General features: G+C 41.6%; 1 protein-coding gene across 1 annotated transcript in view; it reads left to right on the forward strand.

Moving 5' to 3' along the window:
- Positions 1 to 3,850: 3,850 nt before the first annotated feature.
- Positions 3,851 to 20,712, forward strand: part of LOC311246794 (germ cell-specific gene 1-like protein) — a gene marked incomplete at both ends in the record, with an annotated part of 30,115 nt that continues 13,253 nt past the window's right edge. The window contains 2 exons of the mRNA XM_084337044.1: positions 3,851 to 4,046; positions 15,443 to 15,625. Of these exons, the coding sequence (XP_084193170.1) occupies positions 3,851 to 4,046; positions 15,443 to 15,625 (379 nt within the window). The remainder of the gene's footprint in view (positions 4,047 to 15,442; positions 15,626 to 20,712) is intronic.

Consider the following 20,712-nt stretch of genomic DNA (forward strand, 5'->3'; position numbering starts at 1 on the left):
GTAGCTTTGGGGAACAAAACTGATATGAAGGACTGTTGGAGGGAAAATTGTCACACACAAAAAAGGTATTTTACATCAGATTGACCTAAGGGTGGCTGCTTATTGCTGTAGATATTTGAACTAAGCATAAATATTTGTATATATATACCGTTATATATATATTTATACAGTGTGTGTGTATATATATATATATATATATATATATATGTAATTAGGGCATGAACAGCACCGTGGAGAGAAACGGGGAAACATGGATGAGAGGAGATGAATGAGAATGCACTTCACATGCAACATACAGTAGGTCTCAGTCAAACCCCAGATGATTAAATGATTTGTGCCTTAGCTTGGTGAGCCAGCAGGGCGCTCAGGATAAAGCTCTTCTTTACAAGATGATGCTGCGGACAATGTGATTATGAACTGAGATAAGGAGAGGGTGTTGTGGCTGGTGCCTTGTGTCATCGTGGGACAAGGAGAGGGTGTTGTGGCTGTTGTCTGGTGTCATCCTGAAGGAGAGGGTGTTGTGGCTGGTGTCTGGTGTCATCCTGAAGGAGAGGGTGTTGTGGCTGTTGTCTGGTGTCATCGTGAAGGAGAGGGTGTTGTGGCTGGTGTCTGGTGTCATCCTGAAGGAGAGGGTGTTGTGGCTGGTGTCTGGTGTCATCCTGAAGGAGAGGGTGTTGTGGCTGTTGTCTGGTGTCATCCTGAAGGAGAGGGTGTTGTGGCTGGTGTCTGGTGTCATCCTGAAGGAGAGGGTGTTGTGGCTGTTGTCTGGTGTCATCGTGGAGGAGAGGGTGTTGTCTGGTGTCATCGTGGAGGAGAGGGTGTTGTCTGGTGTCATCGTGAAGGAGAGGGTGTTGTGTCTGGTGTCATCGTGGGACAAGGAGAGGGTGTTGTGTCTGGTGTCATCGTGGGACAAGGAGAGGGTGTTGTGGCTGGTGTCTGGTGTCATCGTGGGACAAGGAGAGGGTGTTGTGGCTGTTGTCTTGTGTCATCGTGGGACAAGGAGAGGGTGTTGTGGCTGTTGTCTGGTGTCATCGTGAAGGAGAGGGTGTTGTGGCTGTTGTCTGGTGTCATCGTGGGACAAGGAGAGGGTGTTGTGGCTGTTGTCTGGTGTCATCGTGGAGGACAAGGAGAGGGTGTTGTGGCTGTTGTCTGGTGTCATCGTGAAGGAGAGGGTGTTGTGGCTGTTGTCTTGTGTCATCGTGAAGGAGAGGGTGTTGTGGCTGTTGTCTGGTGTCATCGTGAAGGAGAGGGTGTTGTGGCTGTTGTCTGGTGTCATCGTGAAGGAGAGGGTGTTGTGGCTGTTGTCTGGTGTCATCGTGAAGGAGAGGGTGTTGTGGCTGTTGTCTGGTGTCATCGTGGAGGAGAGGGTGTTGTGGCTGGTGTCTGGTGTCATCGTGGAGGAGAGGGTGTTGTGGCTGGTGCCTTGTGTCATCGTGAAGGAGAGGGTGTTGTGGCTGTTGTCTGGTGTCATCGTGGGACAAGGAGAGGGTGTTGTGGCTGTTGTCTGGTGTCATCGTGGGACAAGGTCCCTGAAGCATTGCATCACTATTTCTACGGACAGAGAAACGTGTAGATGCTACTGAGAAACCACAAAGCAGTACTCTCATTTAGGCCAGAATACTTGTCCTATTGAAGTAGATTTCTTTAATCCGTTAAGGCTGTAAATAGAATAGGCTAGTGAGATCAAACACGGCCTAGTTCATTGCTGATGGATGTTCTCCCAGCTGTATTAAGAATGTCCCTGCTTGCTTGCATCAAACCTGTTCTTGCTTCAGCACATTGGCAAGGGACAAATCTAGTATTGTCTTAATATACAAAACTATGGCACCCCAGTGTTCTGAATTGACAGACCTTTGTTTTATAATAATTGTATTTGTATAGCACCTTTCATACAGGGGATTGCAGTTCAAAGTGCTTTACACCAGCAGGAAATAAGACATCAAATCAGTGTAAAACAAGCAGCAAGAGCAAATCATAAAGTGGGATAAAATAATGCATATATATATATATATTAATCAAAATCATCTTGAATTTTTGTAATCTGTTACAAAACATGATAAAGGTTAAAGATAAGTGTAAAAGGGTAAAATGAGGACATAAAGTGCAGACATAAAATCACAGTTTTTCACATTAGGATCTAACATCCCAACAGGCCACTTTGTTTATGGGTTGATTAAGGTTGAGTAGAATAGACATGAAATGAGCACATAAAGTGCAGACATTATAAAAGCACAGTTTTTTACAGTGCAATAAAACATTTCTGGATTACTATTTGAGTTGGAAGAAATGACAGTGGTGATACTATAGATGTAGTATATAGTATAGTATTCTACTAGAAGGTGAGGTTTAGTGGAAATCTTACTTCAAATTATATAGATTTCAGGAGTATGCAATGACCTTTGGAACTAAAATAATTTCCTTTCAGATGAAAACATCTGTCTTTCGATTAATGAGAAGTAACTGACTTTATTATAATGATGCAAATTCTACGGTCATCAAAGATCTCAAAGCATAATATTCCTCAGATTTGATACCTTTTCTAAATGTATTATGGTGTCATTGTTTTGGTGTATTTAGTTGTTTTGTTATCTAGCAACAAAAACAACATTTGTGCACCCTCACTCAGATTAGGGACCGCTTTATTTGTCCGCTTGTTAACCATAATATGGTTTCTTGTGTTTCAGGGGTCATGGGCTGACAGAAAGAGAGTCAGACACAGCATGGCGCAGAGGCAGAGTGGGTTTCCCCTCTAAAACACACCTAAAACACAAACAGATTAAAGCAGATTAACAGGGATTAGGAGTAAATTGTGATGCCAATGCATCATTTCATCAAAAAACGTAATCTGTTGTGGTATTTTTTTTTTTTTTTTTTTTACCCCATTCCGTTTTCTCCTTTAATTAAGAGTCCGGCGGAGGAGGAGGGCATAATGACAAGCAGGAGCCAGACTGTCTTAATCAGAAAGCAGGGTCTTAACCTGGGTCACAGAACAGTATGCATTACTAATCCCTTGTGAGCAACAGACAACAGGAGGAGTTACTGTATGTGACCTGGGAACGACCCATACTGATCACTCGGCAGAGCTATAGATGTTCCACCATATGGAGCTCTCGGCCAGAGCTGCCCTCAGGTGCCCCGCGCCTCGGCCCCTTGTCTCAGTAGGGGATGAATTGTTTCTGAGGCTGGAACCTATGCCCACTTCAGGTTTATTAATCGTGCTGAGATGTGACACTAGTTGTTAAATGACCTTATATTTCTGTATATATATAATAGTTTGATAGAAATCAAACGGGGACATCCGGCGGCCAAGGACGGCTCTGGGTACGAGGTCGGAGGTCAAGGGATGTGTACAGTATGACCCCAGGGACATAACAGGATAACGGAGCGGAGCTAACCCGGGCGGACAGGCATATGCCCCTCTCATCCCCACTGTCTTCTCCTATAGTGGAAGCCACCCTCCATCTTAATACCGTTTGTTCATTTGTGCGTTCCATCTGTCCTGCCCCCCCCCCCACGCACACACCAGTATGCATTGACTTCAAACAATCTTATCCTGCTCTCCTCTTCCTCTTCATCCCCCTCTCTTTTAATCTCTCTGACTTTACAACCTCACTTTCTCCAGCCATCTTCCTTCTGTACAGTTACGTCAGCTTCATCTCTTATCCCTCGTCTTCTGTAACCTGGCAGTTTATCCCTTTCTGTAAACATCTCAAAACATCTGGCCCCTCCTCCTCCTCCTCTCTTCCATTCGCCTGGACTCCGCCTGCGCCTCCCTCCGTAGCTATTCCCCTCGCTTTCATCTCCTCTCTCCTGCCTGCTCCTGCTACTTGGCGTGTGTGTGTGTTTGGCAATGCTGGAGAGCCTGTCCCGTCGCTCTCGCTCCCTGCTCTCCCTGACTTTGACCTCTCTGGCTCTGGCCCTCTCCATCCTGGCTCTCTGCACCTCCTACTGGTGTGAGGGCACCCACAAGGTGGTGAAGCCCCTCTGTCTCTCGCCTGTCAAGATGAAGAACTGTGGCCAGAACAACAGCGAGCCTTACACCACAGGTACTGAGCTTGCCCTATCAAATGGTGTCAAATGTCTGCCACCTCCTAGTTCCTCTGTACTATAGATCCTAAATTCCCTCAAAGGTGCACTATGCAGTTGGGGGAGAAGCATTTACAATAGCCTACTGTAGGGATACACGATATGTTTTTTTTTAGGCCAATACCAATATCCGTTTTTTTCCCTCCCCATATCGACCGATGCCTATTGTTTGACACGTGCCTATCAGATAACAAAGTGGTATCATGAGTGTTAAAACACTGCTTGTGAGAAATCCAGTCAAATTAAATGAGCAATTAACTCTTTGTGTGTGTGTGGCCAATATGTTATTGATTGTCATTTAATGCTCACTTGGGTCAAGAACCAAAACATAAATACTGTTATCTAAGATCTTACAGAATGTATCAGAGACTTAAAAGGCAGCTCTCTGATTTTGCCACAACAAAGCATCAGGTCTCGATAGTTTGATTTTGAAAATGTATTGTATTTCATTATCCTTTCCCTTTGTCCCCGTATTAAAACCAATACCCAGAACTACTAATCTAGTTGGATGGATATTTCTGACTTGTTAGATTGTCCTTGGTTTTGATGAGTTTTTAATCCTTTTTCTTTGCACATACCTTGGTCACTGAGGGAACGTAACTTTGGCTTACTATTAATCTGGGAGTGGGTGTGAGTTTGTGGTCCATGTCTGCTGCTCTCTGCCCTTTATTTCCTCACGAGATGTGCCTAATCCTGAACGGGATTATCAGATCTATTCCTCCACACTAGACTCAACTTCCATCACTGTATGTTCTCCGTCTGTCCCCTGGACTTCCAAAATGAGAGGCCTACCTGATTCATGAACACACACACACTCATGGAAGGAGTGGTGCAGGCTGGATGCATGTGACTCTAAAACACAGGAGTCTGTCACTTCTGAGACCATGGTGTGACTCATGGATGCGCAGTGGTTCCTTTAGTTAAGTAAAATTCATTGAAATATAAATGAGTAACTCTGATAAAAGTAAAGGTCCTCCACTTAAGTAAAAGTAGGGAAGTATTTGCTATTGAATGTATTGTGACGAGCCTGGTGGGGTTCAGACTCGTCACGGTTCAAAAACAAACAAATTCAAATGTCCACACAAGTGCAATATCAATCAATAAGAATATTTATTGACTACAGGCAGAATATAGTTCGATGGGCAAATAGAATGTTCGTAATACAGTCCAATGTCCAAAACACAAAACAGGCTCTCGTACAGAAAAAGGATTGTTCAATACTCAGAGTAGTGGTCCGGTCCAGGGTCAGTACACAAGGGGGGTTCTGGCCTTCACCTCTCCTCTCACTACCTCTCACCTCGCAAAACTCTGTACACAACAATCTCTCTCTCAATACAACAACTCCTACCTCACCACCACTCAACTCTATCTGACCTAGTGTATTATAGTGTGTGTGTGGGATGTGGGTGATCTAATGATGCACATGTGTGTTCTATCAGTACTAATCAGCTACCTAATTATAATAATAATAATAATAATAATAACTTTATTTGTATAGCACTTTTCATACAGAGGTTGCAGTTCAAAGTGCTTCACAACAGTAAAAAAAAAATACAGGCATGAGCGAGCATAGCAAGGTATGGTAAATCACAGTGTTTCACATTAGGATCTAGCATCCTAATAGGCTCTCTATTCAGTAATACAAATAATAAAATAGTTTAAAATGATTAAGTTTAAAAATAGTCAAAAAATTATAAAATAGAACGGACATATAAGTAAAAAATACAGGCGAGCATAAAAATTTAAAATGTAAATAGCAATGTTACAGTAAAAAGTGTGATAAGATTGTTCAATCAGATGAAAATGGCCCAGTTAGGATAATCAACCTTGGCTAGGCGGTGAGGTTCACGATGTACCTAACTGGAATGGTAAACAACTTTGCTAGATTTAGGTCAAAAGTCATCTTCTCCTCACAACAGAGCATCACTCCAACATCATAGAACCGACATATGAATTTCATTGGAAGTGTATGAAAGTAGGTAGGGTAAGAATATAGCAAGGTATGGTAAATCACAGTGTTTCACATTAGGATCTAGCAATTGCTTCTACTCCTCCCGTGGCAGTAGTACCTCCTGTCCTTCACATATCCATGAGACGGGGTGATATCTGCCACAGTACTTAAATATCTAAAGTATGTATTCTACATGATGATTATGTATTCCAGTGCTTGGGAGCATTCAATCCTCGACCATTGACCTCTATACAGTAGGTTCTGTTAAAGTGGTACAGTATGTGGTATAGTTATGCTGCTCTGACTAAATTAGAAAAGTGGTATGTGGTCCAGTTATGCTGCTCTGTTTACTTTACGTCCTCTTGAAGTTGACACTCTTCAAATGTGAAAGTATATAATCTTCATACATTATTGCAATGTTTTTTATGAAAAATCTTTTTCTTCAAAGTAACTGATGGGTTCAGATAAATGTAGTGGAGAAAAAAAGTACAGTATTTACTTTGAAATTTAGTGGAGTAAAAGTATAAAGTTCCCTAAAATTAAAGTACAAGTAGCTCGGAATTGTACTTAAGTACAGTACTTGAGTAAAAATTACTTTCCAGCACTGTGGACACGGCAGGATACAATTTGTATGTTACCCCCATGTTTTGAATCTTGCCATCATTTCTTAAACACACATTCTATTTTCTTATTGGACTCCATAGAATGCCACATGCATACCTACAAATGTTTTATTGGCTGAGTTTGGATTTTAGGTGTGTGTGTGTGTTTTGATTTGATTCTCCTTTCTTAGACTTCTGGATGCATTGTGTTATAATATAGACATCAGTGGAATAATAATAATGATGCAAATCCATTTGACACATTCATATAGTTCCACACTGGCTTCTGGGAGAGCATATCACCCTATGTGACTGCATGCCATGTGTACAGTGTTGGGGAGTAGTACTACATGTAGTTCAATCACTGGTATAAAGGATAAGGACCTTTTTCCCCTTCTTTTTTATGTGGGACATTCTAGTAGCCTTGATATGAGTTTATATTTCAGACCTTTGCTCAATATTCTTTTCCATTATAGAGATAACCATTTGGTAGCCATCTTTCCCACAGGCTTCTGGTGTATCTGAACATGTACCTTCAACATCTTGTAGATGTTGCTCAGTACTAGCATCTGATAAAAAATGGTATGCTAACCTGTGGGTTGTGGCTTGAATACTGTTGCTCCTCTAAAGTTTCATTGTGCCATAGTCTAGAAGATGAGGAAGCGGCTCTCTTTGAGAGCATGTTTTATGGTATGATGAAGATGAGGAAGCGGCTCTCTTTGAGAGCATGTTTTATGGTATGATGAAGATGAGGAAGCGGCTCTCTCTGAGAGCATGTTTTATGGTATGATGAAGATGAGGAAGCGGCTCTCTTTAAGAGCATGTTTTATGGTATGATGAAGATGAGGAAGCGGCTCTCTCTGAGAGCATGTTTTATGGTATGATGAAGATGAGGAAGCGGCTCTCTTTAAGAGCATGTTTTATGGTATGATGAAGATGAGGAAGCGGCTCTCTTTAAGAGCATGTTTTATGGTATGATGAAGATGAGGAAGCGGCTCTCTCTGAGAGCATGTTTTATGGTATGATGAAGATGAGGAAGCGGCTCTCTTTAAGAGCATGTTTTATGGTAAGATGAAGATGAGGAAGCGGCTCTCTTTGAGAGCATGTTTTATGGTAAGATGAAGATGAGGAAGCGGCTCTCTTTGAGAGCATGTTTTATGGTAAGATGAAGATGAGGAAGCGGCTCTCTTTGAGAGCATGTTTTATGGTAAGATGAAGATGAGGAAGCGGCTCTCTTTAAGAGCATGTTTTATGGTAAGATGAAGATGAGGAAGCGGCTCTCTTTAAGAGCATGTTTTATGGTAAGATGAAGATGAGGAAGCGGCTCTCTTTGAGAGCATGTTTTATGGTAAGATGAAGATGAGGAAGCGGCTCTCTTTAAGAGAATGTTTTATGGTATGATGAAGATGAGGAAGCGGCTCTCTTTAAGAGAATGTTTTATGGTATGATGAAGATGAGGAAGCGGCTCTCTTTAAGAGAATGTTTTATGGTATGATGAAGATGAGGAAGCGGCTCTCTTTAAGAGAATGTTTTATGGTATGATGAAGATGAGGAAGCGGCTCTCTTTAAGAGCATGTTTTATGGTATGATGAAGATGAGGAAGCAGCTCTCTTTGAGAGCATGTTTTATGGTAAGATGAAGATGAGGAAGCGGCTCTCTTTGAGAGCATGTTTTATGGTATGATGAAGATGATGAAGCGGCTCTCTTTGAGAGCATGTTTTATGGTGTGATGAAGATGAGGAAGCGGCTCTCTTTGAGAGCATGTTTTATGGTAAGATGAAGATGAGGAAGCGGCTCTCTTTAAGAGAATGTTTTATGGTATGATGAAGATGAGGAAGCGGCTCTCTTTAAGAGAATGTTTTATGGTATGATGAAGATGAGGAAGCGGCTCTCTTTAAGAGAATGTTTTATGGTATGATGAAGATGAGGAAGCGGCTCTCTTTAAGAGCATGTTTTATGGTAAGATGAAGATGAGGAAGCGGCTCTCTTTGAGAGCATGTTTTATGGTAAGATGAAGATGAGGAAGCGGCTCTCTTTAAGAGCATGTTTTATGGTATGATGAAGATGAGGAAGCGGCTCTCTTTAAGAGCATGTTTTATGGTAAGATGAAGATGAGGAAGCGGCTCTCTTTGAGAGCATGTTTTATGGTAAGATGAAGATGAGGAAGCGGCTCTCTTTAAGAGCATGTTTTATGGTATGATGAAGATGAGGAAGCGGCTCTCTTTAAGAGCATGTTTTATGGTATGATGAAGATGATGAAGCGGCTCTCTTTAAGAGCATGTTTTATGGTATGATGAAGATGAGGAAGCGGCTCTCTTTGAGAGCATGTTTTATGGTAAGATGAAGATGAGGAAGCGGCTCTCTTTGAGAGCATGTTTTATGGTAAGATGAAGATGAGGAAGCGGCTCTCTTTAAGAGCATGTTTTATGGTATGATGAAGATGAGGAAGCGGCTCTCTCTGAGAGCATGTTTTATGGTATGATGAAGATGAGGAAGCGGCTCTCTTTGAGAGCATGTTTTATGGTAAGATGAAGATGAGGAAGCGGCTCTCTTTAAGAGCATGTTTTATGGTATGATGAAGATGATGAAGCGGCTCTCTTTAAGAGCATGTTTTATGGTGTGATGAAGATGAGGAAGCGGCTCTCTTTAAGAGCATGTTTTATGGTAAGATGAAGATGAGGAAGCGGCTCTCTTTAAGAGCATGTTTTATGGTAAGATGAAGATGATGAAGCGGCTCTCTTTAAGAGCATGTTTTATGGTGTGATGAAGATGAGGAAGCGGCTCTCTTTAAGAGCATGTTTTATGGTGTGATGAAGATGAGGAAGCGGCTCTCTTTGAGAGCATGTTTTATGGTAAGATGAAGATGATGAAGCGGCTCTCTTTGAGAGCATGTTTTATGGTATGATGAAGATGAGGAAGCGGCTCTCTTTAAGAGCATGTTTTATGGTGTGATGAAGATGAGGAAGCGGCTCTCTTTGAGAGCATGTTTTATGGTATGATGAAGATGATGAAGCGGCTCTCTTTAAGAGCATGTTTTATGGTAAGATGAAGATGAGGAAGCGGCTCTCTTTGAGAGCATGTTTTATGGTATGATGAAGATGAGGAAGCGGCTCTCTCTGAGAGCATGTTTTATGGTATGATGAAGATGAGGAAGCGGCTCTCTTTAAGAGCATGTTTTATGGTGTGATGAAGATGAGGAAGCGGCTCTCTTTAAGAGCATGTTTTATGGTATGATGAAGATGAGGAAGCGGCTCTCTCTGAGAGCATGTTTTATGGTATGATGAAGATGAGGAAGCGGCTCTCTTTAAGAGCATGTTTTATGGTAAGATGAAGATGAGGAAGCGGCTCTCTCTGAGAGCATGTTTTATGGTATGATGAAGATGAGGAAGCGGCTCTCTTTGAGAGCATGTTTTATGGTATGATGAAGATGAGGAAGCGGCTCTCTTTGAGAGCATGTTTTATGGTATGATGAAGATGAGGAAGCGGCTCTCTTTAAGAGCATGTTTTATGGTAAGATGAAGATGAGGAAGCGGCTCTCTTTGAGAGCATGTTTTATGGTATGATGAAGATGAGGAAGCGGCTCTCTTTGAGAGCATGTTTTATGGTATGATGAAGATGATGAAGCGGCTCTCTTTGAGAGCATGTTTTATGGTATGATGAAGATGATGAAGCGGCTCTCTTTGAGAGCATGTTTTATGGTATGATGAAGATGAGGAAGCGGCTCTCTTTAAGAGCATGTTTTATGGTATGATGAAGATGAGGAAGCGGCTCTCTTTGAGAGCATGTTTTATGGTATGATGAAGATGAGGAAGCGGCTCTCTTTAAGAGCATGTTTTATGGTATGATGAAGATGAGGAAGCGGCTCTCTTTGAGAGCATGTTTTATGGTATGATGAAGATGAGGAAGCGGCTCTCTTTAAGAGCATGTTTTATGGTATGATGAAGATGAGGAAGCGGCTCTCTTTGAGAGCATGTTTTATGGTATGATGAAGATGAGGAAGCGGCTCTCTTTGAGAGCATGTTTTATGGTATGATGAAGATGAGGAAGCGGCTCTCTTTAAGAGCATGTTTTATGGTATGATGAAGATGAGGAAGCGGCTCTCTTTGAGAGCATGTTTTATGGTATGATGAAGATGAGGAAGCGGCTCTCTTTAAGAGCATGTTTTATGGTGTGATGAAGATGAGGAAGCGGCTCTCTTTGAGAGCATGTTTTATGGTATGATGAAGATGAGGAAGCGGCTCTCTTTGAGAGCATGTTTTATGGTATGATGAAGATGAGGAAGCGGCTCTCTTTGAGAGCATGTTTTATGGTATGATGAAGATGAGGAAGCGGCTCTCTTTGAGAGCATGTTTTATGGTATGATGAAGATGAGGAAGCGGCTCTCTTTGAGAGCATGTTTTATGGTATGATGAAGATGAGGAAGCGGCTCTCTTTAAGAGAATGTTTTTTTTTTTTTTATCCACTTTTTCTCCCATTTTCTATTTCTCTCCCATCCCAATTTTCATATCGTCCAATTCAACCCTCCCCTGTCTTCGAACGTTGTTTCTTGCCTCCCACAAGCCGGCTGCAATGTGGACTAAGTCATACATAGCACGAATCCCCTCCGATACTCGAGGTAACAGCCGTTGCATCTTTTCACCTGCGCGGCTCGATCTTTCAGCGTCGGGGGTCTGCGCTTTGGAGGGGCCCTGCCCCCGTTGCTTCTTGATTCTACTGCGCAGGCGCACCAACCGACCTGTAGGAGTCGCTGTCCACAACGCCCGATCCCCACCCTTCAGTTTCCCTCCCCGTAATACGGCCAATGTGTATTACTGTGGACGACCATGCTGAAAGCAATGTGGAGAGAGGCATCCTGTTCGAGCCTAGTCTCCAGCATTCGTTGCGAGCGCCTTGCCCACTGCGCCACGTAGCCGCCCAGAGAATGTTTTATGGTATGATGAAGATGAGGAAGCGGCTCTCTTTGAGATAATGTTTTATGGAATGATGAAGATGAGGAATGTTTTATGGTATGATGATGTTATTTTAAAGGTCAACGGTGTAGACCCACAGGCAATGTTGGGGAGTAGTACTACATGTAGTTCAATTACTAGTTTAACTACATTTTGCAGTAGTTGGGTGGCAGTTCAACTAAATTAAAATCTCACTCGCTTTTTCATTAACTACTTTGGGTCATGTAGTTTAGGTAGTTAATTCCATATTTCCCCAGAAACGTCCTGATTCCACCTCAACAACGTCTCCCTAGAACAGAGCCCTGGGTCACTGCCGAGATTCTAAAAGCCATCAGAGTGAGAAATGAGAGCTTATCTAAATACAGAAAAACAAAAAATGAACAGCTCTTTGAGACCTGTAAAACACTAAGAAATGGAGTAACCAATATGATAAAAAAAAGCAAAACTGAACTATTTTAACGAAAAAATTGAGGAAAATAAAAAATAATCCTCAAAAATGGTGGAAGTCTTTAAAAACACTGGGTCACAATAATAGACTCAAGACTAAAACCACAAATCTCAACCTGAAAATAGATAACACGATCATCTCTTACAAATTGAGTGTAGCAAATTGTTTAAACACCTTCACAACTGTTGCTACCACTTTGGTGAACAAACTGCCGATCCACTCTGGCCGATATGGCATACAGCACATCCAGGCCTTTTATAAGGAACTGGGTGTATGTGAAAATGATTTTAAATGGACTGAAGTAACTACTGAAGAGGTTATGAAAAAGCTCAGTATGCTGCAGCCAACAAAAGCCACAGGCCATGACAATATTCCCACCAGATTTCTCAGAGACTCTGCTTCCATCATAGCTCCCATTGTAGCCCATATCACCAACCTCTCCATCAACCAGGGTCACATCCCGCAATAACTCAAGCTTGCTAGGGTAACCCCTCTTTAAAAAAGGAAGCAAACTGGATCCAGGTAACTACCGCCCCGTTTCTATCCTTTGTTCCATATCAAAGGTAATTGAGAGGCTGGTATATGAGCAGATAGACAACTACCTGACTGAACATAGACTACTGTACAAGTTCCAATCAGGTTTCAGAAAATCACACTCCACTGACACCTGTTTACTGTACCTGACCGATTATATAAAACATGAGATGGACAAGGGGAACTACTGCGGGATGGTCATGTTGGACCTGCAAAAGGCGTTTGACACGGTCAACCACTCCATCCTACTAGAAAAATTTAGAGCGATAGGCTTTGATAGCAAGTCAGCCAAATGGGTCAAGTCCTACCTGGAGGGAAGAGAACAGGTGGTAGACATCAATGGCACCTTGTCCTCGTCCCTTCTAGTGACATGTGGGGTCCCCCAAGGAAGCATTTTGGGGCCTCAACTGTTTTTAATATATTAATGACATGAAATCGGCATGCGATTGCAACCTGTTCCTGTTTGCTGACGACTCGGCACTCCTGGTCTCTGACAGGGATAAGTCTAAAGTGGAAAGTGTCCTGAGCAGTGAAATGAAAAAGATCTGCTCTTGGCTCAGTGACAATAAATTGTCTCTACATCTGGGAAAAACAGAGGCCATACTCTTTGGGTCAAACGCCAACCTAAAGAAATCCCAGGGTTTTAAAATTAGAGTAGGTGAAAACATTATTGAGGATAAAGAGGAGGTCACCTACCTGGGCTTTATTTTAAATAACAAACTTTCTAACGAAAAAATGGCACAAAAAGTGATTACTAAGGTCAATCAAAAAACCAAATTTTTATTTAGAATTTCCTTGTTCATAAATAGGACCCTAGCTGGAGCCCTCATCCAATGTCACTTTGACTATGCTTGCACTTCATGGTACAGCAACATATCCAAACAAATGAAGACAAAGCTCCAGACCTCCCAAAACAAACTAGTGAGACTCCTGCACAACCTTCACTTTAGGACTCACCTAACGCCCGCCCACTTTAGCAGTCTGGGATGGCTTAGGGTTGAGGAAAGGGTACACCAGCTTAAAATGCTACTGGTTTTTAAAGTACTGAAAGAAACGGTCCCCAAGTACCTAGTAAATAATTTTAATAAAGTAGGAGATGTCCACAAACACGCCACAAGAGGAAGCCCCACGGACCTGGTCCCGCCGAGAGTCAGGACATGCATGGGGAAAGATGCATTTTTTTTTTACTCGGCTACGGTAATGTGGAATGCCCTGCCAACATTCATAAAACTCCTGAACTCCCCTCTCGGATTTAAATCCGCCCTAAAAACATGGCTCAGCAGCAACTCAAATTGGTCTTAATATGTTTTTTATCTCTTTTATCATAACTTGGCTTTTATTTCTTTTATCATGAGTTGCTTTTATTTCTTTTATCATGAGTTGCTTTTAAGGGTTTGCGGATTTTCTTTTAACATTAGTTAACTGTATGAGTTGTCAGGTTAGGTGTTTTTATACACATTTTTAGGATGTGTCCTGTCTAGTGTACATTTATGTGTCCATTTGTGTTTCTGTGCCTTTTTATGTTCCATGTTTGGACCACAATGGAAACAAGCCTTGGCTTTATTGTGTTTTATCCATTTTTTACCAGCGTGTTGACACTGTTATTGTTTTGTCTTTTAAATGTTTTGTCCTACGATTGTGTCAAAATAAAGTATTCAATCAATCAATCCCTGTCCCCTCCTTAAAACACAGCCCTGGACCTATGTGAGGTTTGGCCTGCCCTAGTCCCTAAATCAAACACACCCACACTTTACAGTTCAGTTGTTGCTCTGTGTAATTATGATATTCCAGACTCAGACTTGTGATAATTTTCCGCAATGTAGTTTGGATGTAATTGAACTGCTATTAGTTAGTAAGTCGTTTTAGTTTGACAAACTATGTTTTTTTTTAAGTAGTAGTAGAACTTTGTGAAATAGCTAGTAGTAGTTTTAGAGTAGCTTCCTCAACGGTCCGTGCCCACATGTACAGTTAGCATGTTAGATGTGGTGGGTTTTGAACATCTACAAGGTGTACACTTTCAGAAATATTGTACACCTATGGAAAGTATGAATCTGCCAATATCTGTATAAGGGAAAACGTATTGAACGGTCTGATATACTGTGTCAACTCATATATCAGTTATCATTTAACTACATTTTGCAGTAGTGGAGGGTACAGCATTTTGCTGATTTCACCTAAACAACTGCTTCCTGTCCTCTCCCTGTCCTCTCACTATGAATTGAAAATGGGGGTCCCTGATGTAAACAAGACAAACGTCTTTCTCTGGTCTGCATCCCCTTAACAATTATGTGTATTGAGCCGTACTGTATTGTACCCATTCTGCAACCCCTCAGGCCTGCCCTGACCACTAAATCAAACACCCCCACAATTAACTTGTCATTTCAACTGTTACTCCATGTAGCCTATGACTATAGAATAGAATACAATAGAATACAAATACTTTATTCATCCCGAGGGAAATTTGGCACTACAGATTGCTCACAGTAAACAACAGTAAACATTTAGGTAGTCAAAAACTAAAGTCACGAATAAGAATAAAATAAGACTAAGAATAAAATACGGTCCGGGATATACATTTTCTATGTTGTGTATATACATTCTAATAAAAATATACAGAAATATACAGTAAGTGTATTTGTGTATGACACTCCATACTTTTGTTGAGTTAAACTGCTTTTACAAGGTGTTAGTTTGACAAACCACATTCATTGTAGAGTAATTTAGATGTTATTCAAATTCTTTCATGTCAAAATATTTTCAAGTTTGCAGTTTGCACTTTGTAGTTTAGCCAACTACATTTTGCGTGTGTGTGTGTACTACTGTATGTGCCCCTGCTCTCCTCAGTGCTGTTTCCCTCTTCTCTATCCTACAGAGAGCCCCACTCAGAACCCCTACAACCGCACACTATCTCCAGCCAGGAAGGAGGAGCTGGCCAAGATAAAGCAGAGGCAGCTGGCCAACGCAGTCCAGTATATCTGGGAGACAGGGGAGGACAAGTACACCTTCAGATACTTCCACACTGGCTTCTGGGAGAGCTGTGAAAAACATGACGATGGTAAGACTTTTGGCCCCGACTAACAGGAGCCCTCAAACAATACTATAGTGATGACCACCAGCTGATATCGATCTAGTGTTTTTATTTTTATTTTTTTAAAGCTAGTGCAAAGGTAGCGCTAATATGAAACTAGAGATTTTGAGGAATCCCTAGGTACTGAGCATATCAGGAAGAGGGCTACATAATATTGCTCTAAAGTCTTTGATTGAAAATATTGATGTGAAGAATTGTCACACTACTTTTAAAGGAGTCTCTTGACCTCTGACCTCTGAGATATATGAATGAAAATGGTCAATGGAACCTTTACAGTTTTAGGGACTGTAAAACCAGACGTGTGATCAGTGATTATCACGTTTCTCTTTTTATACATATTCATACACACACGCGCACGTACGCACACACGCATGCACGCACGCTCGCACACACACACACACACACACACACACACACACACACACACACACACACACACACACACACATATATATATAGGCCTTGCCTATTTTTTGACAGTAATGTTAGCAGATCAGGGTCAACTGTACTAGTCATACTCATACAGGAAAACATTACCAGTCAATGATGTCATTACATGTGTGATGTACTGTACATGATCAGTCCATGTGGCCTGTTATATATTGGAAAAACATCAAGAACCCTATAACTAAGTGAACACAAACGTCCCATTAGGCGGCCCACTTTAACCCTTTCAATACCACACTACAGACGGTTAACCTTTCACTACCACACTACAGATGGTTAACCGTCTGTAGTGTGGTAGTGAAATGGTTAACCTTCTGTAGTGTGGTAGTGAAAGGGTTAATGATTCCAAACATGATATTTGCAAGACCTTCACAGACCCTCTCTCTCCAAGGTAGGAATGAGGAGTTCTGCTGTAAGGATAAACTGCTGTACAGCCTACTAAAACTGATGCTTACTACATTTCTATATTTTCTGTGTTTTTCGAGTAGATATATTGTTGGTGTTTTTTCTGCATTGATAGGATATCTTTATGGTTTGACTATTGACACGCTGAACTATTGTGGGCCTATTTTAAGATGTATTTTGCAAATGTTATGATATATTGACTTTAACTGATTAGAGGTGTTCCATAGACTCACAGGAATTGTGTAAAAGTGCCCAAATAGTGAAAGAAATAGTAAAATAGTTCCCCTTTAAGCTCATCTCTGACGCACCTGCAAAAGAAATATTGGATATGCAAATTATTCTTCAATTGATATATTTTGTTATTAACATACCCATATTACCTAATATTACCTCATATGCATTTAGCCTTTTTCTATCAGTGGATAAAGTCAGAGTTCATTTTTCAGTTTCAATGTGATGAATAACAAAGTAAAAATGTATAGGGTGGAAATGTGGATTTAACTTTTCACGTAAAATACCCCATAAAATGGAAATGACTAAAATATCAGAAAAGCATCTGAAGATTACCAACTATTTTTGTTAAGAAGCATCATGTCAAATTTGGTGCCAGTATCTACAAATTAAGGTGAGAAAATGGCTGTTTAACTCAGTTACTTGGTGTACATGATGCAGCTTGTATAAAAATGTAATATTTGTATTTGCTTTTTATGATTGCTTTATATGTTTTATGAAAATACAGTAGTTTGTAGATGCCAAATACATAGTGCATATTGACATACTACAGTGTTGAGCCTTTTGCATTTCTAGAGGTATCACATAGTTTTGCATCAAATAGTGAACTCCACTGTGTGCAGAATGTTGTATGCATGTCTGCACAGTATTATACAAATGTTCATAGCTCACTGTCAGTAAATATTGGACAATAAGTACTGGACTACAAAAGAGTTACAAGCCTGCAAAGGTAGAGTTAAGCCCCTTTCGGACATGCACTGGATTCCTGGTCTTAATCACACATTAATATGAGGGGCTGTATGTTCCAATACAAACATTATTCCAAATTATTCCACACAGTTTACCCATAGATATATATATCACTACTAGATGACTCACCCACGCTGCTGGCCAACAGAGACTGACGTTGCCACATGGCGGCCATCATGTGTGGGTGGAGCACGCCCCCTGATAACATGCGTGTGCATGTGCTATTGAAATAACCATAGCTTGCTCAATTTTCAACCGTTTGGTTTGTTAAAAAACATTAGAGATGTATTTATCATACTGCATACTTATAATGGACTTTCATAAAAAATCTAAAAATCTTCCAAGCAAGAATCATACCCACGTTAATAACGTTTGTAATAAACCAAACCGTTTGTAAATCCGTCAAGATTTCAGCAAGTTAAGAGTATTTTTGTTTGTGCAGATCATCACCTTAACTCATTGACTGCCAGCATTATTGACCATTTTAGCGATGTTTGCAGACCCATCATGTGTTCTGTATTATAGCTATGGAGACAATAGTATGGCTAATTTTACAGGCATTGTTCATAGTCCATTACTGACTATCAGTTAATTTCTACACACTGTAGTTTGTTACACGCTACACGCTAAACATCGCCCCATTTCCAAAATAATCCAGTCTTTTTTCATAGATCGCGAGATATGACGCGTTTTATGCAATAAGCCCAAATCGTTCTGGTTGATCGCTTGAAACCCCAAATACTCCCAAATCAAAGGTATATACCAGTACTGTATTTGCAAATCTGGTATGTCATAAATGTATAGATGTAGCAGTACTGTAGGCGGCTAGGTGGTGTAGTGGACAAGTCACTCGCCACCAGTGTGGAGACGCTAGGATTCGCGTGTTCGAATCCAGCTCTCCACATTGTTTTTCAGTTTGGCTGGTCGTCCGCAGTAATACACATTGGCCGTATTACGGGGAGGGAAAACTGAAGGGTGGGGATCGAACGTTGTGAACAAGCGACTCCTACAAGTCGGTTGGTGCGCCTGCGCAGTAAAATCAGGAAGTGTCGGGGGCAGCGTGAGCCTCCCACGCGTTACTCCTCGACACTGAGAGATGGAGCTGCGCAGGTGAAAAGATGCGACTGCTGTTACCTCAAGTACCGGAGGGGACTTGTGCTATGTATGACTTAGTCCACATTGCAGCCGGCTTGTGGGAGGCAAGAAACAGCGTTCGTGACAGGGGAGGGTTGAATTGGATGATACGAAATTGGGATGGGAGAAAAAATATGAAAAATGGGAGAAAAAGTGGATCAAAAAAAAGATGTAGCAGTACTGTCTATCTGTATGTTGTGTATGTCATATATGTTACGATGAATTGAAAATGGGGGACCCTGATGTAAACAAGACGAAAGTCTTTCTCTGGTCTGCATCCCCTTAACAATTGTATGTATTGAACTGTACTGTATTGTACCCATTCTGCAATCTGTTAATAAACTTTTCAATCAATCAATCAATCAACACATGTGCCTTCACAAAATCATCAAAGGGGGGGGGGGGGGGGGGGGGGGGGGTAGTCTTACCCCGAAAATGCGATCGTTACTAGAAGCGGTTTATGTCCGGTAAGATACGACACTGTGATCGTTACAGAAACATGTTTCAGGTTCGGTAAAGTAGACATAGAATATACGTTACCTTAGCCAGGAGGTACTCCAAAAAGAATAATTCCAATGATCCCATCGGCGATCGCGATTACTCATTTGTATGTAATTACTCGCATACGGGAAACTATAGGTTTTGAGGCGAGGAGATCTCCTAGCGATTGCTTTGCAAGAGCTCCTCCCCCTCAGAGCGAGCCAGGAAAGAAAGGGACCAGGACAGAGACAGTTTAGTTCAGACAATCAGAGTTAAAAAGGTAGGCGATACTGCCACCTGGTGAGATTCGATCGTCATTGCAATTCCAACACAGGTAGATGAATCAAAGACACCTAGAGGGCTCCAGCTGATCGTATAGCACGGGAAAAATATATAAATAATACATTTAAATAAATACATTTCGGGTTTTGGCGTTCAACGCATGGCGAGATCACCCGACTTTTCTCTGGTTTGGCGGGCAAAGAGTTAAAGCAGTAGTCTACTCAAGCAAGATGGCCGCCGGTGAACTATGCGGGAGACTCCGCCTTGAGCCATCTAGTGTTTATATATCTATGAGTTTACCCACCCAGCTCCCTAGTTCTAAATCCACTACGACCCACCCCCATGTCTGAACACGAGCAGATTATTGTCTACAGTATTCACACAGCAAGCAAGTGTATTCCTATAATTAATATAGACTAACCATGTTCCATAGACAACCATGTTGCGTACAGATTTCCTGCTGATAGATAATGAAATGCATGGGTTGTGGATAAAATGTACATCTGTGCTATCATCATTTTCTTCAATTTCATTTGTCTCGTCAAGATTTGAGCAAGTTTGCGAGAAGTTTGTGGAGGTACGCACCTGGGAGACTGCAGCAAAGTTGTACATTCACATTAAATGTGTACTTCTCACAGTGTTTTAGCCTGTATGAAATGATGATTAAGTGGTAATAATTTGTTAAATAGTTCAGCTTTTGCTCAATAATGCTTTGGAACGGGAAATCTTTACAATATCAAGTCAGGATGAAATGCTGGCCACTTTGCTCCGCTGTCTGACTGAGGATGGATGAGAGATATGAAACGTTGTATGGTCGCCATGCTCTCGCTCTACCTAGGTGCCACCCCATGCCTAAACCCAGCGCAGTATTTCCATGTCTGAACACGTCTCCCCCGGATAATTGCATGCTGTGTGCTACTTCGGACAATGCCCGCACCCGATTATCTGCACATTGCCCCAAGTGCATGTCCGAAAAGGGCTTTACTTAAAGCTTTGGGTCGATTTGGTTTTGGATGTGTGGTTGTAGCCAGTGTTGCGTTGCTGATATCAAAGCTGGTTGCACGCTGTTTTAATGACGCCACGTGCACGCGCGCTCCCGTGCATAAATGTTCCCTCGCATAAGCACAGACTAAAGACTATGCCTAATTGCCTCTACGAATGGAATGTAACACATTTCATTCACAAGTTTTGTGTGAATGTATCTGAGAACAAATAGCAATTGTGCAGATTGTCCTGTGGTTGTGTGTTGGGCTCAATATGATTCTATTCATGGGGCTCAAACTCCCTGGTGCCATGTGTAGTTCACCCCCCCCCCCCCTCCCCCC

This window comes from Notolepis coatsorum, assembly GCF_963971535.1.
Source record: "Notolepis coatsorum genome assembly, chromosome: 19".
Lineage (NCBI taxonomy): Eukaryota > Metazoa > Chordata > Actinopteri > Aulopiformes > Paralepididae > Notolepis > Notolepis coatsorum.